The sequence below is a fragment of the Patiria miniata genome, unplaced genomic scaffold, assembly GCF_015706575.1.
Source record: "Patiria miniata isolate m_02_andy unplaced genomic scaffold, ASM1570657v1 HiC_scaffold_21, whole genome shotgun sequence".
In the NCBI taxonomy this organism is placed as follows: domain Eukaryota; kingdom Metazoa; phylum Echinodermata; class Asteroidea; order Valvatida; family Asterinidae; genus Patiria; species Patiria miniata.
The window spans coordinates 3157917-3173472 of record NW_024037060.1 but is presented as its reverse complement, the minus strand read 5'-3'; the positions used below and the strand labels follow the sequence as shown (position 1 = coordinate 3173472).

General features: G+C 39.9%; 1 protein-coding gene across 1 annotated transcript; it reads left to right on the top strand.

The window, feature by feature from the left end:
- The first annotated feature begins 4165 nt into the window (after window positions 1–4165).
- Window positions 4166–15092, top strand: LOC119729757 (organic cation transporter protein-like). The gene is made up of 10 exons (XM_038202486.1): window positions 4166–4779; window positions 6982–7085; window positions 8171–8325; window positions 8572–8740; window positions 9526–9676; window positions 10056–10141; window positions 10999–11207; window positions 11822–11930; window positions 12464–12672; window positions 13219–15092. The coding sequence occupies exons 1-10, from the start codon at window positions 4351–4353 to the stop codon at window positions 13359–13361; spliced, it is 1764 nt and encodes a 587-aa protein (XP_038058414.1). The 5' UTR covers window positions 4166–4350; the 3' UTR covers window positions 13362–15092.
- The last annotated feature ends 464 nt before the right edge of the window (window positions 15093–15556 follow it).

Sequence of the window (15556 nt, the reverse complement as noted above, 5' to 3'; positions counted from 1 at the left end):
CCAGAACGACTAAAAAGAAAGCAATCAAAAATGGGTTGGTTGGTCCTTCATTATTGTACATAATATTGGCAACCACTTGTGTTTCGATCCCTGTATCCAGGGATGGCAAGATTATACGCTGAGCGATGTTTTTTACCCGGTCAAATTATCTTCCCCTATGAAAGTGAGCTGAATGTTCACATTAGGTTACAACTAAAAGTTCAAATATGTTGTGTCAAGAACTGCCAAAATAAATGTGAAATACTATGGTCGACATGAACTTTCTTGAGTTTCCTTAAAAAGTACAAACGTTGGTTGGCTTCTATCATGTCACAGTATTAATTCCTATATTCCAATTCAGTTTATCATACGGTACCAAGATACTTATACGTACAATCTTTCCACAGTGTGGTCACATGCAGTAAATGGTTCAGAGCCTCAGCACCTCGCCGAAAATCCAAAATCATTTCCTTACTTTTCTGTACATTTATCGAGATATAGTGGCGATTATACCAGTCAGTAAAATTCATCACCTCTGTTACACACTCGATACAGAGTCACTTTTCAAGTGCCTGGTAATTACTGTGTCGTCGGCATATTTTATGATCTGCAATTTGAGCAGGATAATATAAGCCGCCGTTGGTTTAGAATGACAATAACACCCTAATTAGGCCCTACCGCTAAACAGCGGTGTACCGTAGGGATCAATTTCTGTTCAAAACTGTTCAAACACCATCGTATTTCTATCGACACAAATTAAAGAACGCGTGACTTTTTCAGTTAAGAACTTTGTTTAAATAGATTACTTTGTAACTCAGACATCGGTGCAATCAATTCAAACATAGGGTATGTCATTTTTGAGAGAAAAAGGACGAAAATTTTCAACAAAATCATATTTAGTATTAAATCAATGTATTTGTTTGTGAGGTTGATTTCCTAAAAAAAAAACACGACCATACGATGTTGTATTTTTCCCATAGCATCCCCTCCCCAAGCATGTCGGTCTTATCAGTCTATTATACTGAGCTTATACTTAAAGTGTACGCTTTTTAATTAACTCTGAATTAATAATAATAAAAAAGACCCTCCATTTTTCAGCTGGGGCATCGTATTTATTTATTTGGCCATAAAAATAAAAATATAGGCCTACTACGGATTAAACTTAATTGTATTTTAGACGTGACATGGCACAGAGTTGGTACAGCAATAACGCTATGGTTCGATCTCGATGTAAATGCAAAATATGACAAAAACTTGAGGCTTGGTAGGGCGAGGCTTTTTTGTCTAAAACCCTTCATTGAAACATGTTCTGTACCAGATGAATAATACGTATCAGGTTTAACATGTTCAAATATGTAAGCATTGCCGAAAAACGAAAGGTTATACTCAGAAAACAACCAATACTAGGTGAATACCTGTTAAAATGTTTAAGTTAGGCCAATATCAAACAAAAAGCCACCTGTTGTCTAATTGGCAATTACTGATCAAATTACTCGGTTTTTTCATAATTAGTTGTACTCTTATCAGCTGAAATAGGGTGTTCGCTTAAACAATGAAATAGTACACTGCCATTCCAAGGTTAGGAGGGTTGGTAAAACGTAGTTGTCATCAACAATACTAAGCTGTCGAAGAAACGTGTGGTAATCAACGAAAACCATAGCCATGTCGGTTTTGTTTTTTTTACTTATTTTACATTTTAAGCAAAAAGACATTCACTTCGTATTCTTTACTTATAAGCCCAATATTTTGTGCTCCGACAAAAGCTATGGAGTATTTTTCCAAACTCTTTCAATTAAAACTTAAAACATAGAAATTATCATTCATACGCATAATATGCGTATGAATTATACATATTTTAAATATACATGAATTTTACATATTATGAATTATATATAAATTATACATATTATGAATTATACATATTATCATGCACATATACATATTTTGAATTATACATGAATTATACATATTATGAATTATATATGAATTATACATATTATGAATTATACATATTATCATGCACATATTATGTGCACGAATGGATTTTTCTACCTAATTTGGTGAAATTTACATCTTCTTTTTTGAAAGACTGTTAAATTTTGAACATAATACTTTTGGACGTGTTGACATTTCAAAACAAATTGAAATGCCTCGCCCTCCATTTATCTATAACAGTATGCATATTCGCTAAAAAGTCACTTTTTTTTTTTTAACGAGGTTGAAGGCAGAAAATGAATAAAGAATCGAACCTATAATTTTTGGATTTGTATTTTGTCATTATTTCACCTGTCTCATAATGTTCGACAATGTGCCTTAGTCATATGTTGATATTCCTGTGTGATTTGACGTGAGTGTGAGCTTTTGTTACATGTTTCACGGGACCCGTGTTATTTTTTCCGCCCCTGATGGGACCATACCAGCAAAAAAAAACAGGCTGGGTAGGGAGGCCAACACATAGTCGAGCAGAGCTAAATGATAAAATCGCGCACAATAATACCTTGAGTTTGTCAGCTAATTTTTACCAAACCTTGTTGATTCGAATAATGCATGACATGTTGCATTATGCCAGCGACATTGGTATAAGTAACTCGGTACTGATTGCATGTATTTTATATCAAGACAAGAGGAGATTTCAAGTTAGGGCTCATCAAGTTATGAGGGAAATTGGTATATTTTATCTCGCAGTCTGACGCATATTAAGTTGGCGTTTGTAGATTAGCGAACGACGAACTCGAGGCGACTGCATGTTTGTCTATTTTCCCAATGGATGATATTTGCAGCTGGCGTTTGACATGTATTATGTCAAGTGCAATGTTATTATAGTAATATCCAGCTGGAATGGCTAGCCTGAATGATATGTTGTGGATTTTATCTGAAAGGATTTGGTTGCAACAGTTCAACCTACGGTGTGTTGAATGATTGCCAGTGGAATCGAGGAAGACTCAGGATGGGAATGGTCCCATCGAAATTTCATTAATGGCCGGATTTTTAAAAAAACATAGCAACGAGCACAATCTCGTCCCCATGGCATTGAGCAGTACGCTACCACAACCTGCTCCCACGCCTTGAACATTTACATATCAATTATCCAAAATCTTGGATATTATAATTAGGTGAGGAATAGTCGAGTGTCTTTGCAATAGGCCTACTTTTTGAAATGTTGTTTCTGAGGTATCGGAAGCAAATGACACAGAAATTGGGAACACATGTAACTCTTTACACAACTGAGGGCTTGGAACTATACCCGAGAAAACAATAAAGTTTATAAAAACCTGACTCATGTCCTCGGCAAATTTCGTGAACAAACCTTATAGGCCTATATCAGGACCGGGGTATTTCGGGTCTTTAAAACCCTGGGGGATTGTTGCCACCCCAACCCAATCCTAATTTCCATATTAAAAGTGCTGTTGGCCTACTATGTGGGATCTTTGGTTGAATCGTTAAATTGGATATTGATATAGATCTTGACCTCAGTCATTGGATACTGATGATTTAAGACAGTCAACAGATTGTTAATTATATGCAATGTGGATTTATTGCTAGGTAGGGCCCTATGTGAAATATTGGATGCCATAGTGATCTTATAGATATTGAATTGTAGATATATTGAATTGGAATTTGGAAGCTGCCAGTTATATTAAATGTAAAGAAAGGAAAAAGGATTGCTAGATATTTGAAACATTGATTTTTTAAACCGGCGATAATATTCAGTCAAATTAATATTTTGAGGTGGTTTTAAGCTGACTTGTTAATATGATTTGATAACGAAGATTCCTCCTTGCAGGTCCTGATTGTACAAGCTGGATGTCCTGTAAATTTGTTAAATAAATCCGTGTAAGTAATTTGTAAATATAAAAAGATATAGTTAATTTGTGTTATTGCGAGAATCCCGGTAGTTGACACACGTTTCCTATTCCAGCCTTGGTTCCGGAAACGTGCCACATTATGAAGGTTGAACTTTTGGGCCCTATTGAGTTGGGTTCGTAAGCGGCCTACCGTGTATTGTTGATTGGAAGTGCCAAGAAAAGTTAGTCCCAACAATAGGGGACAAAAGTGGCCGTGGGTGAACAGCTCCATGTTTTTTTGTACCCACTTCAACAACTAGCCCGTGGTGCTTCACCTTGTAGTATTGAGCCTTATACGCACGGTTGATCACGCTGTACATGTGTACATATATACATGTACATGTACATGTACATACAGTAAGTGATAGCTGTACACTGCGTGGTGGAAATTATGCCAAACTGAGCTCGTCGCATTCGTCACACCCAGCTGGGAGTGACTTTAAGCTGGCTTATTAGGATACAACGATCAACGATTCTATACAGTCTTCCAGTTTCTCAGAGGACACCACTTTTTTTCCAAGTCGACATGCAGTTCGATAACATACTTGTGCACATCGGTGCATTCGGCAAGTTTCAGAAAGTCTTTTGCATTCTGGTTAGCCTAGTCGCTATACCGTGCGCTTGGCACGCCATCGCCCAGGTTTTCCTGGCTGCCGAGACCGATCACTGGTGCGCCGTACCGGCCGAGCATTCCCTGAATTGCACTGAGGAGACGGACCCCAAGACCGAAGCGTCGTGTTGGGACCTGCAGAAGGAACAGGCCATCCCCTTCAAGGTAGAGGAAGGGGAGGTCGTGTACTCCAAGTGCAAGCGGTACGTGGCGGCGTTGTGGGGCGGGGACCCTGGAGAATTGAATGGTACCTTGGAGAGAGATGCCTCCAACAACGAGACGACGTCTTGTGATGGAGGATGGGCGTACGATCGCTCGCAGTACCACACAACCATCATACAAGATGTAAGAAGCAATCACATTCCCTGAATTTCATTCTATCATTAAGCCTTCTTGCATGGTATTCGCATTGCATGTCCTGCCGTTCCTGGTGTAGGGTGACGATAATACACAATCCTATGGCGCTCTCATTAATTATCAGTCTAAATGCCATTCTGTGTTTTTTTTCTCTCCCCAATTATGTGTTTGCTATATACATGCAGTGGCGTCGCCAAGGGGGGGCCAGGGGGGCCACGTGCCCCCCCCCCCCTGGAAAACCTAGTTGCCCCCCCCCCCCCATCAAATGCTGGTGCCCCCCTCCCCTATCCTCTGCAAAATTCTGCGCGTTGTTAAAATCATTACCTCAAAAATAGCAATTTCTGGAGATATCTTCAGATCGAATTTAGCATCAAATGTGGCACCATTTTGCATCTAGCCCATCCTCCGTATGCGAAAATTTCCAAAAGGGAAGGGGGGCACCCCCTCCCCTTAGACCCCTCCCCCAGGACGGCGATCCGTATCCACCTAAGTGCCCCCCCCCCCATCAAATGCTGGTGCCCCCCCCCTGTGCCCCCCCCCCCCCCCCCAGACTGAAAAGTCTGGTGACGCCACTGCATACATGTAATTGATAAAACGTATCTTGATGAACAGGCGTGGAATACAATAACTGTGTAATAAAAGCACTAACTTGCAATATATAACCGTCTTTGCATGAACGCGTTTATTTTAGACACAAAGGCATATGGTACAAGCCATTAAATCATCCAACCCCGGATGAATACAAATTCCTCCAGGATCCAGCAGACACACATGGCAAGGTCAGGCCAGGGGATTGATTACCGTTCATTCGAAATTTCCCGACAAACTGCACCCCGTGCTGGATGGAACGTAGCCAGGAATTTTTCCCCGGTCATCCGCATAATCGAAAGGGGTCGGAGGGGGGGGGGGGGGGGGGGGGGGGGGGTCGGGTCGGACAATGAACTTATGGGGACGCGTGGGGGGGGGGGGGCGGCAGCCATGTTACTATTGGGTTGCTCTTCAAAGCGGAAGTACCTTGACATTGTCAGGACAACGGCACGGGCGTTGGTAGAAGTGGGCTGTTGGAATCGGTGGTGTTTTTTTTGGTCAGCAAAGTTGTTGACCTGTCGCCAACATGGTGGTTCGTAGGCCAGATCTCCGCAACGCAGAGTGCTATTGTCCGATAGTGTCAATTGAACAGCGTCCCCAATATAGAATGATGGCGTCAAGCTTAAGTCGTGATACTCGGCTTATTATAAGTGACAAATGGAAAGAAACAAACATCGACGAATGATGAATGAAAACTTAATAAGCCTCAGTACTGATGACGTCACACTTTTTTTACACGTGTGTTTTCTTATGGGAGCCTGGTGGGGATGACGGTTTCGTAGCCTCATAGAAAAGCGTACAAGACAACAAAGTGTGATGTCATCAGTACATATTAACCCTAACATTACCAACGCCATCAATATCCATCACCCCCCCCCCCCCCTCGGGCTGCAGTGCGATAGCTCAGTTACTATATTATAGAGTCGTGATTTTGTACTGCGAGGGATCCTCGCGGTTTAGGTTCGCATTATAGTTTCACCCGATTTCTTTTCTTTTCTAATCCGAGGCTTTGGAGGATTTTCTGATTTATATTTTTTCTCATGAGAAGTCAAGTTCTAAACGTCATAGCGTACACCACATGCGGATGTCGTTTGAGAAATAAAATTTCGCCCCCCCCCCCCCGCACCGATTTTGGTGAATTTTGGGGGACATGGTCCTGTCGGCCTGGTTTGACATAACTTTGACGGAGTATGACGGATTTGGGCAGGGAGACCTGAAGCAGTGCTGGGGGAAATCTGATTGATTTTGTCCAGCACTGAGCTATACTTCTGTTGACTTTATAAGCCATGACTGCGTACAAAGTCCATCAATATTCACCAGTACTTCAGTATATGTCATGTATTGAAAGCTTAGCGAGTGAAGGATTTTGGCGGTCTTGGTCCTCCACGTATTAAAGTCTATATACATGTATACCCAACTCCTTATTTCACATGCTTCGATAGGCAGAACTTATTTAATTCTTTGCACGAATAGTATAAAATGAAAAGGGAGATGTAGAGAGTATAGCAGCCGTTTTTATTTTTATTAAAAAAATATATACTTATACGAAATTCATAATAACATTTTGTATATTCCTCTCGTTTGTAATTTTATTTTGTACAGTTTAATCTGGTGTGTTACAAAAAAGAACTGCCTGGGCTGGCCCAGTCCGTGTTCTTCGCGGGACTGTTGACTGGCTCGTTCATCTGGGGAGCAGTTGCGGATTGGTAATGACAAAGTCATTAGTAGATTTGTAATAATTACTAAAAACATAAATTAATTTGTAATATATTGCCCTGTTTGCCAATGATATGAATAATGCACTCTAAAAAAATATTAATAATAATAAAGTTACAACAAGGTAAGTTGTTGCGGTAGCGCCATGTGGCAAAATCTCTTTTGTGATTTTTCTTCTGTAATAAAGTTACAGTTTTTAAAGACAAAATTCGAAGTAAGCCCTGAAACATTATTTGGAGCAACACTTTTTTTTAAAAATGCGGAAATAATAAGGAAGTTGACGACAACACCTCAGATCGTACAGGTTTTCAATGTGGGTCCCTTCTAGTAAATTGAGACTAGGCCTATATAGAGGAGACGTCAGGAAGAAGACAGCTAGTAAATTAATTCAGCTCTTCACTGGATGTTTTTCCATGTGTAGGCCTATCTGGTCTACACAATGGGCCAGGTTGATTGGCAGCACGGGGTAATCCTATACGACTGCACTGCCCACATCTCTTCACCAGTCTAAGTCCAAGTCACAAGACAAGGGACAGTCAGTCAGTTTGATAGGTACAAGCCTGGGCACCAGGCTGGCCCTCTTCGGCCAGCTAACTTTTCATTTGAAAGTTTTTCCCCGCAATATCTTTGAAAGCAAAATGACATGTACATGAAGTGGCTAAACGAGGACTGAAAAAACACAACAATCCAACTAGTCTCTAGAAACGCGTATATAAATGTGCATTGCAGTTTCAGCTTATGCTTATTTAGTATCTTGTCCACAAGGCCACATAAAGATCAGTTAAATGAGAAAACATTACCGAAATTCTGCTGGGGTACTTAACTATGTGTGAACAGGTAAAATGGCTCTTACCTCACCAGTATTCCTCATATCTTTATGGGGAAAAACCGGTTGGTTTTTGTACAGTGTAGCCACGAACCACTCTTTTGTTTGCTCCGAGCAAAATGTATTACTGTGCTGCTTACAGTTTTGCTACTTCGATTTCAATAAGCATGTTTGTTTCCTCCACCGTTTGTAAGTGTTTGCGTACTCAATTTCGTCGACATTTCTTTCCCTTTTTTGCGGTGGTTATAGGTGTGGTCGTAAGTTGACGTTTTTCATCAGTCTCATCCTTGCCTCTGTGATTTGCACCGTCACCAGCTTTGTGCCGAGTTTCGCAGCTTACACTGCACTTCGCTTTATCATCGCTGGAGCTAATTTTGGCGTCTACTTGATAGGGTTTGTGTTAGGTATGTGTTTGTTCAACCTAGCTCGCACCAAACAGGGCTACCGTTTTGTGTGAACGAGATTGCGAGATTTATATGTCAACGAGATTGCATGATTTTTCTTCTTTCCCGTTTCTGCCATTTAAGTAACATAATATTTGTCGTTTTTCCCTGATAATAAAGTTGTTATCGAAAAAAGTATAATTTTCTATGGACAAATGCGTCAACATTTACTTTGTTTACAGTTATGTGTTTCTGTTTTGACCACAGTGTCGGAGATTGTCGGCCCTGCCTATCGCTCCTTTGTGGGCACCCTTCTCGCCGTTTTCTTCTCCGTCGGCTATGCCCTCCTGGCCGTCATAGCGTATCTACTGCGGGAATGGCGCCATCTTCAATTGGCTATCTCGTTGCCATGGTTTCTGTTTTTCCTCCTTCTCTTGTGAGTGGACTTAAAAGCAAACTTTAATTTTTGTTTTCTCTAAAACGTATAGTCTTCAGAATTATGATAATTATGAGTAAAGATACTCTTCATTTGATGATGATGAACCTTTAAGCTCAAAGTCTGCACTTCTTTTGTGGGCAGAGACTTAGTTTGCGTTCATTATTTGTAAGGATCAAACACAAAGGAGTTATGCCCGTCACTGGAAAATTCCATGGGGATTTTTATTTTATTATTATTATTTTTTTTTTGTTGATCTTATCAACTTGGAGTTGATGTGTGGAATAACAAAAGTGAGGCTGTCTTTGAATTTGATGAAGCGAAATGTTTGAGTTCCTTGTTTGGAATTTCAACGTCCCAGCATTTTTGTTTTTATTTTGAATTCAGATTCGTTTGTTTATAACTATTCCATTTATTTATTCCCATAACAGGCTCCATCGCTTATTATAGCAAGCACATAGGCCTAGAACTTCGCTAAACATATACGATGTGACATAGGTGCCCCTTTACTGTTATTTTGGCTTTGTGTCCCCACTCGTTGGCTGTCCAACACCGGTGTATAGCATCTTTCATAAACCATTATTATTTGTTTTTATCTTTTTTTCTAACGTCAATACATTTACCTTCACGTCCCTTTAATAAAAACGACAACCATGATACGAGATCCATCGCAGTCCCTGAAGTCGTTCACATACAAAAAAGAAAAGTTCCAATTGAAAAAGGAAAAGAAAAAAATCAACAATGTGCATTTTTTTTCAATCTCCATCGTGTGTTGGTTTTATCAGCGTGATTCCGGAATCCCCGCGTTGGCTGATAGCAAAGAAGAAGTACAAGCAAGCGGAGAAAGTCATCCGTCGAATAGCCAAGTCAAACGGCGTGCAGCCCCCGGAAAATATGTTCAGAGAGGAAGAGGAGGCGCCTCAAGAAATACAAAAGGTAAACCTTTTTGACGAAAAATGGAGGTTTTTTACCCAAGCTTGCAAGAAGAAAGACATGGGAAATGAGAAAAGTGCAAAATCCTGCTCTACATGCTATCGTTTGCAAAAATAATACAGTTTTGCTTAATGTTTCAATTTTGACGAAATCTTGAATTTAGCACAAGTACATATCACTTGCCTTCATGTCAATTTGTGCCTCCTTGAAAATGTGTGCCGCCCCCTCCCCCTCAGATTTTTAACCCTAGTTACGCCACTGCGTGGAAAACTTATTCAATTCATTACATAAAATATTCCTTACATTAAAGTAAACATTCTTTACATTGACACCGTCTCTTCAAATTATTTTGAAACCATCTCGTTTTTGTTTTATTCTGTAGAATGTTCTAACTCGTCAACCCACCCAGATCGACCTTTTCCGGACCCCCAACATGCGAAAGAAGACCCTCAACATTTTCTTTAACTGGTGAGACATGGTTATGCATTTGAGTCTAACCCGGGCTTGTTGATCCAATCTATCACAACATTACCATGCGGCGTAGGTGTCCACATCCTGTGACTCAAAATGAGCCATGCATTCCCCACCCCACAAGTGCACTACCTCACCATTACGTCAAAGTACGAAGAGCGGAATTGATCGGACAGTTTGTCTCCGATAAGATCAAGACCTAATTCAAGACTTAGATCAAGACCTATCCCCATTTTGCCAGAGCGTGTAAACTTCTGGGCATTTGCGCTAAAATGTCTTAATATTGATTCTGCAAGTCTTCTGTGTTTCAAAAAGTTTTCCGTTAAAATGCATGCCAACCATTCATATCCTATAAAAACTCAAGCGTAAAACACCCGTTCCCCGCTGGCCCTCAAAACTAAGTTTCCTGTGAACGTTCTTGACTATGGGGGAGGCGTGGCTTGCTATTGAATGAACCTTTAGCAAGCAATGGGACATAAAGTGACGTCATGTGACGTTTCTGTGACGAGATGTAGATAGAAGGCTATCACCTTGTCTACCACTACCCTGAAATGTTATCGGTCTTCAGTAGGGAGTTTGAACATTAACAGCATCTCGACATAAACTGAAAACCAATCAGTGACATCGAAATTGTTGCCTTTAGTGATTGTTCTTTATTTTTTTTTATTTTTAGCGTGTGACCGTGTGGGCTCGTCATGCAGGGGTCAACGTCATGGTCATCAAGTTATGCCTGACGCAAAAAAATAAGCAACATAACTGTAATTGAGTTTTGTGTGTGTGAACGTTTGATCACTGAGTACCTTTGCCCAAAATTAGTCCTGTTGATTTGGTGTGCTTCATTTCATTGGTTGCAGGTTTGTGAATAGCCTGGTGTACTACGGTCTGTCCCTGAGTACCTCGGCCCTAGGTGTGGATGACTATGTGGCTGCCTTCGTGTCAGGGGCAGTTGAGTTGCCTGGTTACCTCAGCAGCTGGTTGGCCATTCAGAAATTTGGCCGTCGCCTCCCACTCTTCCTGTACCTCTTCGTTGGGGGCGTAGCTTGTCTTATAACCATCTTCATCGGTACGTTGATTATAGTGGACCGTTCTTGTATGTCAATCAAACAGTGCGCATTGATGAGTTAGAAAACGACATTTTCTTTTCAACTTTTTGAGTCGAACCGTTAAGAGGGGATCCATTGTAAAAGTTCCTTTAAACAAATTCCAGTATTAGGCACGAACACCGAGGCTCGGAATTTACTACTGTTTTCCTGTGGAGTTTTCCAAAATGAAAATTGCAATGACACTTTTATTGAGAAAGCTTATAGGCCTATGCCAATTTACATTTATTTTAAAAATAAAATCCTTTTTTTTTTACCAAAAACGACTGGAAAGATGGAAACAAAGCGAAATGTATAACCCGATTCCTAAGCTATTAAAAAAGTGAGGACCAAAACACTTTTGAAATGTCTGTTCAACAGATATTACAACACAATGTTTGCCATAATCTGGATCACAGTCTCTCCAACATTGGGGTTTCTTCTTAAAACACGCACGCGCCCTTCCAGATTATTCACGATTTCAATGCACGCTAATTCTAACCCGACCTCAACCAACACTATAGGTCTGCCTCAGGGAATTAAGAAGCGTTGGGTAACATGAATGTAAGCTGCTCGTATTATCGTCATTGTTATGCAGAGCCTGGAGCTGCCAGGGCAACCGTTGCTATGGTCGGCAAATTCGCCATTTCTGGGTCCTTCAACATCATTTACATATACTCCGTTGAGTTGTACCCCACGCCCGTAAGGTAAGATTGCATCAGCCAATCAATTCTGTTGGGTTGTTAGTTTAGTCTGTTGTTCATTTGTTGGTTTGTTTTGTACTATTATTAGCTGCGAGATAGCATCTCAACAAATCATCATGTCTCTCAGTCCGTTGGTTAGTTAGTTAGTAACAAACGTCGACATTGTCCATATTGCTCCTACATATTTTGACCGATTTCAACCAAACTTTGTCAAAAGTATCAGTGGCCCAGCCCAACATGTCACATCACCAAACTGAGGTCAAAGGTCATCATGGGGTCACTGGGGTCAAAAACCTGATTTTTTTTTTTACTCAAGAACACTTCGCCTTCCAGAAATTACATGGCACAATCACGTGACTCATGCATGAACACGAATTTTTTGGTACCTCGCATCGAAAACATGACAGTTTGCGTGAATGCTAAATTCGATTTTATGAAATGGGTGCAATAAGAAAGCCAGATGCAGTGCAGTTTTGTCTTAAATATTTTTTCAGCTAACTGTCGCTGTCCATATGGCGTTCCATTTTTTCCCCCAGGAGCATGGGGATGGGGATGTCTTCCATGTCGGCTCGTCTCAGTGGGGTCATAGCCCCAGTCATTCTCATCCTCGGTAAGTACTGGGAGCCTATTCCACTCGTCGTCTTTGGCGGATGTTCCCTGCTCGCGGGGTTCCTGGCTCTGCTTCTACCGGAGACCTTGAACCACGCCCTGCCAGAAACGGTTCAGGAAGGGGAGGAGTTTGGCAGTAAGTACCGTGATATTTAAAGCAAACTGTGTGTAGATTGAACAAGGCCCTACTATAGAAACGGTCCAAAATGGGAGGAGTTTGGCGGTAAGGGGCGTGGTAGTTTAAACAAAATGTGTGTACATTTAATATTGAACCTCGCCCTGCTATATAAACTGTTAAGGGAGGGGAGAAGTTTGACAGTAAGTGATGTCTTATTAAAAGAAATATTTCCGTGTACATATAGAATATTTTGGTGTCTTTTGGCTCGAAATAAGCTATTTTTAGGCACAAGAAATTCTACCGTTCCCTTATACTCCGTAAATAGAACAAGTTGTTACTCAGTTGAAGAAATTCAAAATATAAAGTACATTCAATGCATTCACATTCTATTTTCATCGTCTTGTGAATACATAAACTTGTCTAGTCAATGTACACTTTCTTTCACTTTTCTGTTACGTTCCAGCGATACCCTGTTTCAGAGTTATACAGTCTGTTCAAGGTTGAGTTCCATTAGAATTTTAACCATGAATGTTTTCCTCCTCACCATATTTCTCTTCCAAACAGAGGGTCAAGTTTTGGGATTAAGGACATTGTTCCAGATACCGCGAGGCCCGCCTGCTGACGAGAACAAGGACCAGGGTGAGACCTACAAGCCGATCCCCACCGACGAGGTGAAAGAAAGCCCCGGGGAGACCTCCCCCGTCTGAAGCGCCCGTCCTCCGCTTGAAATCTTCAGTCACCTATCACTTCACAATGGTGCTTATTGTGTTCAATACGGCAGTGCATATTTTGCCTACTTTCTACCTATATTCAAGCCCTCTCTGAGTCACAGAGCTATTCTATTTCGGTTCAAGAAAAAGCCCAATAAAAAGAGAAATCCAGTAATGAAAAAACATGCCTTAAAAGAAGAGATAAAATAGTTTATTTTGGGACCATTCCTTCTTTTAGTTTATACATTCAATCATGTTTTAGGTAAAGTGCCGGTGTTTAAAAAAACTGTGTTTAAACACACTCCTTCTAAATGACTAAATGCCAGATACAAGAATGGTAGGAATTTTAAATTTGGTATTGACAAAATTACTCAGTACCGAGGTTTTCTTGTGAAGAATACAACTTGGTAGACGTTTGTAAGATATGCCGTGAGAGTAGTGACTATAGCACTTAATAAAAATAGTTCCGATAAAGAACTAGAGTTGGCTCTTCTCATAATCATTACATGCACTTGAAAATGTGCACTTTACACGGTGTATCTGCAGATATCTTTTTAAATGTACTTCATTTTTAATCTTAGAGATTGCACTTTATAGTTGGGAAAATAGTTGCTGCATGGTTGTAGTGGAATTTACGTTTGCCTGTAGATAGATTTTTAATTCCTGATCAACAGTAAAGTCAGCTCAAAAATGATTGAATTTTTTTTTGTATATATTTTGCGCTATTCCATTTTCCACTTCCAGATAAATATTTTTATCTGGCCCGCTATCCAATGCAGCCTATCAACTCAGTAGTTAGACATGTATACACTTAAAATTTATTGAGTAGAACATATGTCAATGCCTCGACGTGTGGTGGCTTTCCAGTTACCATTTTAAAAGGTCTGGTAAAGTCATGGACATAGCTTGACGACATGTGGTAGCTAGGTAAAAGGTGAAAGGTTTATTATGTTTTGTAAAGTGCATTCAAGTAGTACTGTTGTTTAGCCACACAGTATGCATAGGTTTACAATATCATGTATAGTAATTTGTTTGCGTCGGGGTCTTAATTGTTTCGTTTTGTTTGTAATTTGGTATTTTGGTCAGTTAAAACTGATTTGGACTCGGAGGTGGAAAACTAACGAAATCTTAACCTGTTTTTGCTATTATTTTGTTTTTGAATATTTCAGATAACCTCTGTTAATCTATAAGAAAGCCAAAAGTGTGGCTTTATTTTGAGAACAATCAAGTATATTTTTTCTCGCTGATGAGCTGCAGTATTATCTTTTTCAACATTGAGGCTTGAATGCTGGTGGTGGATATTTCGTATTATGTCAGTGTGTTATTTTTCTCTTCAAGTCCAGGAAAAAATTGACTTTTCGCAGCAGCTGTTACATGGGTTTTTTTTTTTTTTTGCTTGAATCGCTATACACTATATTTTTAATATAGATATATTTACATATATTTTGCACAAAAACTATTGGACTTAAAAATGGGCTTTAACACTTTTTTTCGTGTTTATATTTTGCGGTATAAGTAGAGGTTATATTTTTACCCAAAACATGGTAGCTTTTTAAAAAATTAATACAATATCTTACGTCGAAATATTACTTTCATTTTAGTCAAACTAACAATGCTTTACTACCTTGTATTAATATTGTTTTTAAATTGGTTTTATTAGGCCTATGACATTTAGCTGATACTTTTTGGGAAAGAAGGGTTGTCAATAAAAAAAGAAAACCTTTTTTTTTCAAACTATTGCACAGTTGTAGTTCTTTCTTTGAGAAAATGTGTGTAATCCATCAACAAGTGTTGGGGGGGGGGTTCAGTGTTCGGTAGATTTCCATGTCATTAGCCAAAACGTAATTCTGAAACTCTTGATTATTCAAAAGGCTTTTATTTCTTGATTCCTTGTTCGGTTGTGGTAATTTGAAGAATCGAATTTCGGGGTTTATTTTGTTTTGTTGGGTTGTTTTTGTTTTGTTACAATGTGGTTTGGGAAAATTCCCAAATCCCAAATCCCGTGTATCGCCCCAGAGACCTCGGTTAGGGGCGGCCTGTGTTAATGATATTTATGATCGGACTTGGATATCATGCAGTGTGCCGAATGTGAGAACCTAAGTAAGAAATTTATATCAGCTGGCAAGTGTCCGAGATCGACAGTGTTCTAGACAGGACGGCCGAACTGTACATGAAAACATGCAGCTGCAGGC